Source organism: Rhinichthys klamathensis, unplaced genomic scaffold, assembly GCF_029890125.1.
Source record: "Rhinichthys klamathensis goyatoka isolate OS25496 unplaced genomic scaffold, OSU_Roscu_1.1 h1tg000111l_1, whole genome shotgun sequence".
NCBI lineage: Eukaryota > Metazoa > Chordata > Actinopteri > Cypriniformes > Leuciscidae > Rhinichthys > Rhinichthys klamathensis.
This window is the reverse complement of record NW_026606649.1, coordinates 11,072,168-11,085,444: the sequence shown is the minus strand read 5'-3', so window position 1 is coordinate 11,085,444 and position 13,277 is coordinate 11,072,168. Positions and strand designations below refer to the sequence as shown.

The 13,277-nt window shown below is 37.2% G+C and overlaps 2 protein-coding genes across 2 annotated transcripts in view; one reads left to right on the top strand and one right to left on the bottom strand.

Moving 5' to 3' along the window:
• Window positions 1–2,636: 2,636 nt before the first annotated feature.
• Window positions 2,637–8,249, bottom strand: srd5a1 (steroid-5-alpha-reductase, alpha polypeptide 1 (3-oxo-5 alpha-steroid delta 4-dehydrogenase alpha 1)). Its single transcript, XM_056254241.1, has 5 exons — window positions 7,889–8,249; window positions 7,627–7,793; window positions 5,139–5,240; window positions 3,925–4,075; window positions 2,637–2,919 (listed from the first exon to the last, which is right to left on the bottom strand). The coding sequence occupies exons 1-5, from the start codon at window positions 8,197–8,199 to the stop codon at window positions 2,853–2,855; spliced, it is 798 nt and encodes a 265-aa protein (XP_056110216.1). The 5' UTR covers window positions 8,200–8,249; the 3' UTR covers window positions 2,637–2,852.
• Window positions 8,250–8,742: 493 nt separating this feature from the next.
• The window catches only part of LOC130087909 (RNA cytosine-C(5)-methyltransferase NSUN2-like), a 35,802-nt gene continuing 31,267 nt past the window's right edge, over window positions 8,743–13,277 (top strand). Inside the window, exons 1-2 of the mRNA XM_056254451.1 lie at window positions 8,743–8,971; window positions 9,215–9,372. Coding sequence (XP_056110426.1) covers window positions 8,888–8,971; window positions 9,215–9,372 — 242 coding nt within the window. The 5' untranslated portion in view covers window positions 8,743–8,887. The remainder of the gene's footprint in view (window positions 8,972–9,214; window positions 9,373–13,277) is intronic.

Below are 13,277 nucleotides of genomic sequence, written 5' to 3'. Positions count from 1 at the left end.
AGATGTACACAGAAATATGCAAAAGGAAGCAATGCCAGTCTGATAAAACTAATGAAAAATAATGCATTAATTTCAAGGAAGTAAAACAATTTTACGCTCTAATTTGACATCGATTTTCCTTTTATTGCAAATGACATTAAAATTGCCATCTTGCTTTCGAGGAAAGAACAGGGTTTCTCTGTTGGTAATAATAAATCATAATCTGACATGCTGAAGAGAGCAGATAAGCTCCTCCCACGGTGATTACGCAAGGAGTGCTTTTGCTTTCAGCTCACGTGCAGCATGTGTGTACGGTGTGGGAAGCCCCTCACGGTCAGAACAGACATCTTGTGTGCTCATTGTTGTCACAGCACATGCAGAAACGCAGAGATGGTTAATACATACAGCGGATTGTGTATCCTGCTGCTCTTCAGTGTTATAACAAGCTCTAGCATTCTCCTACATTACTCAAAGGCTTAAGCCCAAGTGAGGGGGTTGCAAAAGGTCATGTATGCGTACAATGTGGTTTGCAGGGGGATTTCATCATTGCTTTGCCTGGGGCTGGGGTTATTTATCCAAAGAACGTCTGACAGATTGCTTACTGCCCCACCTGACTCTACCAACAGATTGACCACAAACATCTGAGAGGAATAGACTAGGATATTTTGAACTTCAATGTCAACAAATTAAACCTGAAGCATGTCTGAGGCATATGCTGAAGTAAAAGAAAACAGAGGAGCTGAACTATTAAAAAGACGGATAATAAGGTATATTATACAATTGTATAAAATACTTATTTCACACAGTATTACACAACAGACAACATGATATTTAGAAGCAATTTACATGACATTCCATAGTAAATGAACACTTTCCCTGCTGACATACAGCACACAACTCTTGCCATATTTCATACATTGTGCCTGAAGAAGGTATTATGAGAGCCTGCAGCATGTCAAAACATGTCAGCGATGGTAAATGATGATGTTACAAGCATAACTTATACAAAAGCAGTTGTAGCTATAATGGGAATGAAGAATCCATGAGTTTGTGACAATATTGTTGTACATTCGATGTAGTAAAGATAGTAGTATTATGGTCAATTTACCATGACTTGCATGATCTCTATAAACTTACAATAATTATCTTATGACGTAAAAAAAAACGACAGGCATTTCGAAAAACAAATAACCATAGCTTTCCTTTTATGGCAATGTATGCAGTTCTTTTTCTTTGAGAGCAGCATTCGGACTTGGGATACTTTTGGTTATTGATCTTAATACTTCATTTTGACAGCTTCATGTACTGAGGAAAAACCGGTTTGACAGAAGATGCATTTAATTGTGTTAAGATCTTAGACAGTCAAATCCATTCATCGCTATGACAATCATTTACACAATGTGCCTCTGTTGGAATTCATTAAATGCAATTTCTTAAATCTTCCAAGTAATCAGAAAAAATAACACCATTACACTTTTGAAATCTCCTTTCAAAACACTTAAACAGATTTTATTTTAACACTTTTTACAGTAACCAGGAACATTTTGACACAGATGCAAATTCACCATGAAGGGCTGAACATTTTGGATATGGGCTGAACCTGAAATCACATACTTCCCTACTATAAGTGAAAATCAGAATATAAAAAGAGTAGTGTTTCTAAATTCACAGTATTCATAATTAGGCAAAAAGTACCCATATGACCTACTACTTCTGCCAAAATCCTGAGTGTGCATCCAACGGACACTTTACTATCCCATGAGGCCACAGAAGAGGAGTTGTCAATAGCAGTGAAGCGATGCAAATGGTAGGTCACATGACAAAGACAACATGATAATGTACGGATTACATTCATCCTATCTAGAATTTACTTTTTTACGGTCATAAAATAATTACTCATTCAAAAAAAGAAGTACCTACTCAGAGAGTAAGCGATTTCGGATGCAGCCTAGATCTGTGTAAAATTATATATAGTCACACCTGCAGTACTCACTCTTCCAACAGATGAATCATGTGTACCGTCACCTTTTCTGAGGCCTTACTCAGATAACCTTGAATCCAGCATGACCAGCAGCACAGTTCAAAAAGTTTTGCCGACACATGGTTACAGTTTTTAAAAAAACCACTGAGTGACTTTATCGACCCAGGACATCATTCACTAGCTTCCCCTCATTAAAGTTAGACATCAACCTTTCAAGTATTCCTCAATCTAATTATAAACAATATAACAAGAAAAAAATCTGTTTTCTAAATATTTTTTTTTGTAAAAAGTGTATAGGTATACCCGAGGTATATACATGTTTTTTTTTTTTCTGCAATAGTTAAATCTCTGAGTCGTCAATAAGTGCAATTCACCTTTATTCCTTAAGGTGGCACTGTCTGATACATAATGATGATGTGATGTTTTGTCAAATTGAACCCTTCCAAGTTCCAAAAGGTAACAAACTATGCTTATTTTATTCTTTTGTAATTGTCATTAAAATATCAAGAGAGTTTTATACTATTGCGGCAGTTAGAGATCCATTCGTGTTAGATGTAGATCCGGGTCGCTAAAAACCCGAATATGTTATAATTGGCTATTGTAGAATTGTTCATGCATTTCAGAATTAATAATCAAGTTCTGCATTATGGTAGCAGCTGTCTGCCATGTGTATCTCATATGATCTCTCCATTGAGACACTGCGAGATCTCTCACAGTAATGCGGTTTTTGCACTTGATAAATGTACATGCTATAAAACTGAAAGAAAAATGTGTCTTGTAAAATTGAGTTTATGTAATGCTCACTGCATTTTCCCCAGTCTCTGTATGTTACGACACCACTTCCTTTGAAACACTGTGGGAGTGTGGCCGCTGCGCTGGGCTTACCACGGGATCAGAGCACAAACGGTATTAAAGCTTTCCTTGATTTTGGATAGTCTTCAAATTTTGTTAGATACCACCTGTAAAATGAAATGGCACATTTCAAACAACAATCTGTCATACTGATATCAAAATATTTATTATTATAGAACATGTCTAGGTCATATTTCACCCTAAAAAAATAAGTGAAAAATAAAATAATAAAATATTATTTAATATATTTTTGCAGATGTGAAAGCACTTCAATAAATGAAAGTGTAAAAACATTATAGAAGTTTAAGTTTAATGTAAAAATCAATCTAATAAAAAAAAAAAAATGTTTTATACAAATTTTTATATATATATATATATATATATATATATATATATATATATATATATATATACCAAAATAATTTGGACTCTAAAATTTTGATTGCTAGAAAATCAAAGTCAAGCGTCTAACCTACATTTGATATCACAAAAAATGAGCCCGCTTAAAGGTTTTAAAATACCCTTTCCATGGCAAGGCAATATGCAATTTCAAAAGGTTTTCAAAGGATGAATTTTGAGCGTTTAAGCTTTCGATTATACCTAATTTATGATGATTACTAAAATATGTGAAGGGAAAAATGACAACGAAAAAGTGCAGCAAGTGTCCTTCTACCAGGATACTGACAGTTACCAAGTTAAATGTTTAAATAGTTATATGTCATTGTAGTAGCTGTTGAAATTCCTTTATGCTTATTGAAATCAGTTATTTATAATATAATATTACAGGAATTTGAATCTGATGAGAATAATCATTGGGAAAATGAAAATTACTCACAAAAATCATCTACAATTTATGGGGGGGGGAAATGTGCTTAACTCTGGTGAAAATCTTGACTGTCCTTAAATAGGCTTCATCTTTTTAACAATTTATAATATTATTGTTATTTATAATATATTATTAAATATATATTTATATTTCTTATGAATCTGGAATTAAATCAGACATATAAGAATTGATAAATGAGAACAGTAAGCGTTTTTTTTTTTTTTTTTTTTTGATAATTGCAGTCAAATTTAGAAAGAATCCATTGTTTCACACTGTAATGCCTTACTTGTGGTGGGCCATTCCTCTGCAGGACAGCACAATAAGAGTGAAGAGAGCGAAAGCTGCACTATGGACCGAGTGACCGGCCAGAGCAAATCCAGCCCATTCCACAATCTCACCTAAGAAGTTCGCTCCAGATACATACTCAAACATGCCCCCTATGAACAGAAAATAGTTATGAAGAGACACTCAAATGGAAGACATCACACAAACAGTCTGTTTGCAAAGCAATAAGAAACCAATTTCAAGTCAGTTTTAAAGCAGTGAAACTGCATCACATGTGTCTAATGAAGTGTGAAACCATCTGACCAGCATCCTGTCTGGTTTAATTTGTCAGAAATAAAGCATGTCTGATTCATCATATCAGACATCACTTCTGCATCAAATAAAACAAGAACAAGCTTTTGGATCTTAAACAACTTTAACATACCACAATAATTTAAAATCCCTTTGTTTTGGCTAAACAACTTCATCTATCAGTCAATTCACTTTTTTTTTTTTTTTTGAAGGCTGACTGACTTGCTAAAAAAAAAAGCATAATATTTTTTGATAATATCATCTGAAGTTGTTATGTCAGACCGCTTTAAAATACTTTTAATAAAAAAGAAAAAGTTAGTGAAATAAGAGATGATTTACATGATTTATATTTTGCATGGACTGAGTGTTTAGGAAAAGAGATAGAAGTTCATGCCATGTCACAAATGATTATGATCTCTAGAGCTGGTTGGTCCTGACAAGTTGATGAGGAAATGAGTCATGACCAGCAAGGGCATCTATTTTTGTTTTCATTACGAGTCAAAGTCAAATTCAAAAGATGTTTTAGCATTACGTCAACACTAAAACCAGCACTGCCCTAGCGTTGACCGCCCATTAAGGCTGAATGCATGTGGTATGGTTCAAATGATTTGTGCTGTTCTGAATACTCTTGAATTTTATGTATATTGGCACTGTGCGCATATGAACATTTTATGAATTGTTGTGAGTATTTAAATAGTGTGATTGAGTCAAAACAGTCTATTCCTAAAATCTAAAGCTGAATGTCATGTTCCTAAGCTGTCACTCAAAATGTTGTGATTGTTTTATAATTATGTGGAACATGGTAAAGATGCGAAGCACAAAACATTTTAGTCCATTTCAATTGAACAATTTAGGCCACAATTCTCTCTCTAACATATTTCAAATTCATAAATGGTGCTGTCAGTCTAATAATTATTGTCTTACCTCTAGGTATCTTATAGCCCGTCTCTCCAGGCTTGCGAAGGTTCCTGAGGATATGGTCAGAGTGAATGTTAATGATGCATCCCAGGAACCACATACAAGACCCTGAAAAACAACAATGCATAATAGATTCAGAATATGAAACATTCTGCACAACTGTTTTCAACATTGATAGAAATCTGATTGATCAGAAATGTTTCTTGAGCAGCAAATCCACATATTAGAATGACTTCAGAAGGATCATGTGACACTGAAGACTAGAGTAATGATGCTGAAAATTCAGCTTTGCCATCACAGGAATAAATTAAAATGTACAATATATTCACATGAAAACCTGGTTTATTTTTCTGTATTTAACTGTAACTGTGTTTGTGTGTGTGTATATTAGATAAATCTAAATACTAATAGAATTTGTAGAATTTGTAACAGTGAATGACAGCTAATGTTCGGTCAACATGACAGCTAGAGTTCAGAAAGAAAAACCAATATACTCTGCAACCAGGTCAGGTGACCTAAGGTTCAGGGAAAAGATCTAGAACGTGAGAGTAACAATAATCCTAAAGTGATTTTTTATGTCTCTTCCCTTGACGAATAGTCATTGAATGTGCCGTGTTCTCTCATATCCATACTGATGGTGGCATGGTGGTGATGGATGAATTCCAGTGTCAGCTCTTAAAGCAATTCTTGTTTTTATTTTCAGTATTTATTATGAATGAATAATCCGTGCAAATCATATATTTAAAAAAAATCATATGCTCTACTAATCTTTAATCAAAATAAGTTCCCCTCCCTTCTACAAAAACATCTCTTTTCTTCTCATGACGCGTTTACTGGTGCGAGGGCGGAACAACATGTCACTCACATGGCCGTAGCCAGCTATGAGGTCACCGAGGTCCGGACCTCGGTCATTTTTTTTACATTCAAAAATAAAATGTCAAGCTCTCTGAATGATTAATTAGCAGTGTTTAAACCACCTCATATGAGTGTTTGCAATTCATGTTGCTGCGAGAAGCTGGCGCAGTGAACTGAACGGGGCTTGAGAGCGCGTTGTGAACGCGGGTGCAGCCTCCGTGTTGCCAGATCCACCTAATAGAAAGGTGGCAGTAGTCACCTGTTTTTCTGATTTAATGTGACACTTTAGGAAGTTATTAATGTGGGAAGGTTTAGTGATATATTAACCTTATTTCCAAAACACAAGCTTTGAACTTATTTCGGATTATTATTATTATTTTGTTTTGCTTGTTTTTCGTAGCAATATCTGGCAACATTTAACTGTCGGCATTAATACATTTAAAAAAAAAGAAGCTTATAGACAAACTGTAATTGCATAAAGCTACCACATTCGGTAAGACAAACGCAATGACAATCGATTATCTGTAAGAAATGTATAACACTATCAAAAACAATAGCATAAAACAGATCTGTATGTTAGCCTACAGAATGAAATTTGCCAAATAACTTACTGGCCAGCTGGAAGACGGCTCATGCTGTTTAGTTAACCTTTCACAAAGCCATCATAAAAACATTAATTAAAGCAGTGTTTCTCAACTAGCAATCTATTCAGTCAGCATATTTGTGTTTGATCTGTGTGAATTTCGTCCGAATTTGACGAGTGATTAAAAGATGGCTAATTCGTAACAGTTCGTACGACCTCACTCGTACGAATTAGTACGATTTTTGCTAAAACGTACATATTTGACGAGTTGCCCAATTCGTATGAATTCGTACGAATGACCCTGACCCCGCCCCTAAACCTACCCATCACGTGGGTTTAGACAAATCGTACAAATTCGTACGAATGAGGTCGTACGAATTCGTACGAATTAGCCATCTTTTAATCACTCGTCAAATTCGGACGAATTGGTCGTGAGATTGCGTTGAACTTGCTAGACCTACTTTTTCTTTGCACAAAACTGTCCAGAAAGTGCCATTTTGGTTTATTTTTCACAAAAAAAATCCCGGGGGGGCAAACCCTCGGACCCCCCTAGTGAGAGACTACCCCACACATAATTAAATCCAAATTTAACCCCTGTATATATATATATATATATATATGCCAAATTCCATAAAAAAAAAGGGTCACAGCTTAATGTCCATTGGGAAATGTGGTTCCAATGGCCAAACCATTATTATAGCAAAATTCTTTACACAACACCCCGGACCTCACTAATTTTCAAACCCTGGTTACGGCCTTGGTCACTCACATGACATCACAACAGAGAGGCGAACAACAGAGATACAACAATCCAATCAATTTCCAAATTCCAATAGACAAAATCAAGTCCCGCCCTGCATTTTTTCTTGTTCTAGAAGCGGTTTCACTCACATATAAGTCACAATAAGGAAGAAAAGACTATCACAACGTCCGTTGCATGCCGACTTTAAAAGGTTGAACGAAATCAACACTAGATTCTATCATATATGAAAGAGAATAAGATGATGATTGAAAATGACACTTATACACTGTGAATAATTGCTCACTAGTACCCACCTGTGATGAAACAGGGATGTGTAACCCAATCAGGTGGGTAATCTGCATAGTGACTCAGGTATCTTGCCTGCAGGTACCCATTATAGATGCAGAAGACAAAGGCCAGAGCAAACGAGATGAATGGTGTTGATTTTCCTCCTCGAATTAAAAATGGGTAGATGAGGGACCTAGGAGAAATATATATTTAATATAAAGTTGCCACTTGCAAGACGATATAAGATAATTTACTGACACATGTATGGACTTTTCCCCACCTCCATACCTTTGCGCGTAATGGCAACAGAACATGAGAAGAAGCAGTTGGTTGGGCAGGTGTATTATCTTTGCACATGGACTCCATAGTACCAAACACAAAGGCACCAGAAAAGCAGGCAATTCTTGAACGAACCAGGCTAACTTGACATTTACAAGGAATCCATACCTGCTGGATGCATATCTGCCGTAGGGCACGTGCTCAAAGAGTAAAGTCACAAAAGTTATGAATGCCATCACCATCATCAAGTACGATAAACAATCCAAAACGTACCGTTCTTCCTCCTCCGAAGAAAATAATATCTTCAGAATAGCGTCCATAGTTGCTAATGGAAATACTACTTATAAGCAGGTTTAGGTAAGTTAATGTTTGTGTGTAACTCGTTCTCGTGCAAGAAGCTGACTCCATGGACATCTGGGAGACCGCCCATCTACTAACGTTACTTGTATTTAGGCAATCAGGAGAGGCAATGGGCGGGGTATCTGTCAAAACCATAGACAAAACACGCCTTCATGCAAGTAAATAAATTCTAACCAATAAATAAACGTTAGTACAGCAAGAAGCAATATATATAACTAAAACGTAAAACCAATTTAGTAGTGTTTCTGAGAAAATACAGAAAAACAAATCTAACTTTCGGTGAAACTTTTGAAACCTCAAATTTTAATTACGCATATTTTTATTTATATATATTTTTTATTTTGACATCATAGATTTTTGTGTTATTTTTATCTGGCAATAAGTTTATTTAGATTGAATGTCAAAGGTTTAGAATAAATACTACTGTATTTTAAATTTAAATGCGCCAAAGAAGGAGTCTTTCAGTCGGGCAATATTGCGGACACCAAAGAAGGGGTCTTTCAGTTGAATGTGCGCTTGTTTGGACTGCGTCACATACACGTGAGTTGAGTTCAGCAGGAGCTGAGGAGTACAGTTACTTAGACATTATTAGGACAATCAATCAACACGCAACGCAGGTTTATATCCAGAGTTGTATGCGTCTGCAACATGGGCAGAAGAAATAGAAACAGACAAAAACCTCAGCAGTTCAGAGATGGAAGACCAGAGGCGAAAAGGAGTAGAGATGATGCTGTGAGTTTGCTAGCTAACTGCTCTAGCTTCTTACTTTTCTGCTCAGTGCCAATGCTGCACATTCATTTATAAATGTAACATATGCTACATTGTAAATGCACACATCATATAGTCACATCAAAATTATTGTGTATATATATATATATAACAATGTAATATCGTGGTTAATGGGATGTGGGTAGTGATAGTAGTACTGTATACATAAAGTAATAATTGGTGCACTCGCACGGGTTCTTTTTGCAGGGTTGGGGAGCTGGATACTCTGAGATCATCAAGGAAAACAAACTCTTTGAGCATTACTACAAAGAGCTGAAGATTGTCCCTGATGGAGAGTTTGAGGAGTTCATGGAGGCCATGAGGGAGCCACTGCCAGCTACAATACGAATCACAGGATACAAGAGGTCCAACATTACACGACAAACAGTGTTTTGACTACCACACAATTTGACCTGTTAACTGTCAGTCTCCTAGTAGCAAGACACTTGGCACGCTTTTTTATTGCCTCTTTTCCCTATAACATATTTTAGTAATCATCAAAAATTAGGTGTCATTCGAAAGTTTAAAGGGGTCATATAATGCCATTTTTGTACAAGCTAATATGATTCTTTAGGGTCTAAATTAAAAGTTTGTAATATACTTTAATTAAAAATTCTCATTAGTATTGTAAGAAAACACTTATTTTACCTGGTCAAAAACAGCTCTGTTTTCAGCACGCCGTTTCAGTGCATATGACTTTAAATGATCATGAGCTTTGCTGACTCCGCCCCTCTGTTCTATGCGTACACCAGAGCTCTGGCGTACACCATTTGTAACTCAATAACCATAACGCGTTGTTCAGTATAAACGTGGGATTATGAATTATATTGAGAACGTCATACATAGAAAACATGCCGTAATGTACCCTGAGTGTAAACCTTAGACGCATTCATTGTGAAGCGTGCAGCTAGCGATTTGCAAAGATTAATATATTAATATAAAGTTTAATAAAACGTTACACTCACTAACGTTCTTCTGGAGATTCAGCAGGAACACGAATATCTGGTAGCAGCTACCGATCCATTTTTCATGAGCAGCAGCTTAGCAAATCCAGCTTTATACTGTTCCTCGTCTATAAAGCAGTCTGGTGAGAAATGATTAGCGCAAAAACGCATTGACGTTGCTCGTGGGGAATATTCCCTTCGAAAACAAACACAGCCACTGCGTCTTCAGCGGTTCGGATTTAGGAACATTAAAATGACTGCTGTGTTCGTTATTACACCCAAGAACAGAACACCACAATCGCTTAGACACCATTCTGCTCATAGACAGTGCTCCAGCATATCAACAATGACCGCGCCGGTCCGCGCAGACTATGATTGACAGCTCTCTCATGGAGCTGATCTCACCCGCGAGGGCGGGTCTGTGTTGAGACGCTCCTGTCAATCAACAATCGTGGGAGGGGCTTCCGAGCGTGTGACGTCACACGGTCGAACGGCTCGATTTGAGGCAGGGGAAAACATATAAGGAGATTAAAACATAACCACTGGATGGATTTTTATCATTATATGATGGTTGTGTACAGACACTGCCAACACACATTTCAGTACAATCAACTTGTAAAAGTGCATGCACCATTATATGACCCCTTTAAAGTCACCAATAGAGCCCGACCGATAAAGGATTATGAAGGCCGATACCGATACAAATATTTGTTGGTTTTAAAATCCGATAAACCGATATATCGGCCGATATTTTTTTTTACAGAAACGCGCAACAAAACATTAACAGATTTCCCTAACATTAGTTATTTGTAGTTATTTATGAGTTTTAACTAAAATAATATGATAATGCATTTTAAAAAGAAACTTGTTTCTTTTATTGTCACAACAGAACAGAGGAACATCAAAATATATTAAAGTTCTGATAAATAAAATGTATAAAAATACAAACTTAAGATATGAAACGTAAAGTCCTTTGAACAAAAACAACAACCAAATCAAAGTTACCAGTATTAAAAGACTTGGTATAGCTTCATAAATATAACTTTGAACTATACTACTTATAAATTGTTAACAGTATATATGAGGTAGTGTACTGAATCAGTCAATCCTCAATAGCTCCAGTCCAGCAGAGGCAGGTTGTAGTACAAAAAGCAAAGTTTCTCTGCATTTTCTCCTTTCAAAGAGCTTCGCCTATCCTCATAAATATTACCTATGGTGCTGAACACTCTTTCGCTCGCCACAGAGGAGGGTGGACAGGAGAGGTACTGCCTTGCCAAAACTGACAGTCTGGTGAAACGGTTGGTGTTGTGTTTCCACCAATCATATGGATTCCCACTCTTTCTGTCAATGACAGGCTCTCTGAAGTACCGTTCTAGCTCTTCGATGATCCCCTCTGGTTCCACTGCCACACTGGTGGATGGAAGGAGCACAGTGTCATACAGCGAGTCTAAGAGACTGGGTACTTGGTCCTCTGTTCTCGGCCTTTTGGGATCGGTCTCCTCAGATCCTCTCCTCCTATTGCGTGGCATAATCTGGTGGACTGGTCTCCATAGCCTCTTTTAGCCAGGTTTTCACTTTTACCAGAATTTCTGGTACCAAAGGCCGCTCTTTGTAGCGTGGGTCCAGGGCACAGGCAAGCACCACCTCTTTAGCGTCTTTAACTTTTGCAAATCTTTTTTGCAAATTGTCCAGCATGAATTTTCTTGTGGTTTGAATACCCCTGGTGGTTGGTCCCTCTGACTCCAGTAAACGTTGTAACACTGCTAAACATGGTATAATGCTGAATTCCAGTGTCACCTCCTCCAGTGGTCCAAGGGTCTCTGCCAGGTTCGACGCAATGGACCATTCCTCTGCTGACAGACATGAGAAATGTCCATGGTCGCTAGCATATGCAGTGATGGCTCTTTTCTGTTCAATCATCCTCACCAACATGTGCAGTGTCGAGTTCCACCTTGTCTGTACTGCCTGTATGATCGAATGCTGTGGGACACCTAGCTCCTCCTGAATTTTAGATAGGCGTTGCTGTGCCGTAACAGAGTGGTTGAAGTGAGTTGCAATTTTCTTCAGCTTTGCCAGAATGTCCACCACCACTCTCTGGGAACTGAGGCCATCATTGATAGCTAGGTGCAGTATGTGAGCACTGCAGCTCAGGTCTGGCATCTCAACAAGGCGCATGCCTTTCACCATATTTGCCCCACTGTCTCTGAGTACAAGCATGACCCGCTCCTCATCAATTTCCCATTCTTCAAGCATGGACAGAAATGTCTCTCCAATGTACTGTCCTGTGTGGGACTGTGACAAGGATTTCACGTTCAAGACAAGTTGGACCTTTTTCCAATTCTTGTCAATGAAATGAGCAGTCAGGCTCATGAGTGCCTCATTTGACCCTGACCAACAGTCGGTGGTAAAAGAAATGCTGTTACCTGCATTTTCAACTGACAGCAGTTTCTTTATTTTGTTTACAACTCCTGTGTAAATCTCATCCATCTTCTTTGTACGGAAAAATGTATCTGTCTTTAATGGGTATCTGGGCTCTGCTTTGGCCATAACCCTTTTAAACCCTGCACCCTCAACAACTGTAAAAGGCAGGATGTCAGTGGCTATCATCTCCATCAGGAGTTTGTCCATTTCTTGAGTTCTTGGATCATTTGGAGTCCATTTTGTGGTTTTCTCTAGCACTTGTTTTAGGTTTGGCTGTGTCATATTCATCAATGATGATGTGGTTGGCTGTGCTTCTTTTTGCCTCTTGTCGTACATCTCTTTGTGTTTTGATTTAAGGTGTGCCCACAAGTTGGATGTATTTTTAAATTTGAGGCTGCCAGATCCCTGGCTCACAGAGGCTGTACAGATGTTGCATGTGACTGTACCTGATGGGCCTTTTGTGAAATGCTCCCATACTTGACTTCGTCCACCACTTGCCATCTGTTAAAATATAAAGTAAACAAGCCAGATGAGATACACAAAAAACAACATAACATAAAACGTAACATAAACATACAAATAAAATGATTGCTGCTACAGCCACAACTATTACTACCAGCATTATTATTATTATTATTATTATTATTGACAGTGATAATTATAAAAAATAATGATGACATTATTACTATATCATCATCATTTATATTATCATTAAACAAGATAAAGGTCATTCCTAAATGTTTGTGTGCGTGTGTATTGTAATAATTAGTCCCTACATTTCCTTATAAGCTACCTTATAATTACAATGTCAGCTTGCTTATCCCTTTACCTGCAGTTTTTAAATTCTTTCCATCAAGCAACATCAAACCATTTTCAATCATCAGTTGCTGCCTGCCTTCTAAAAC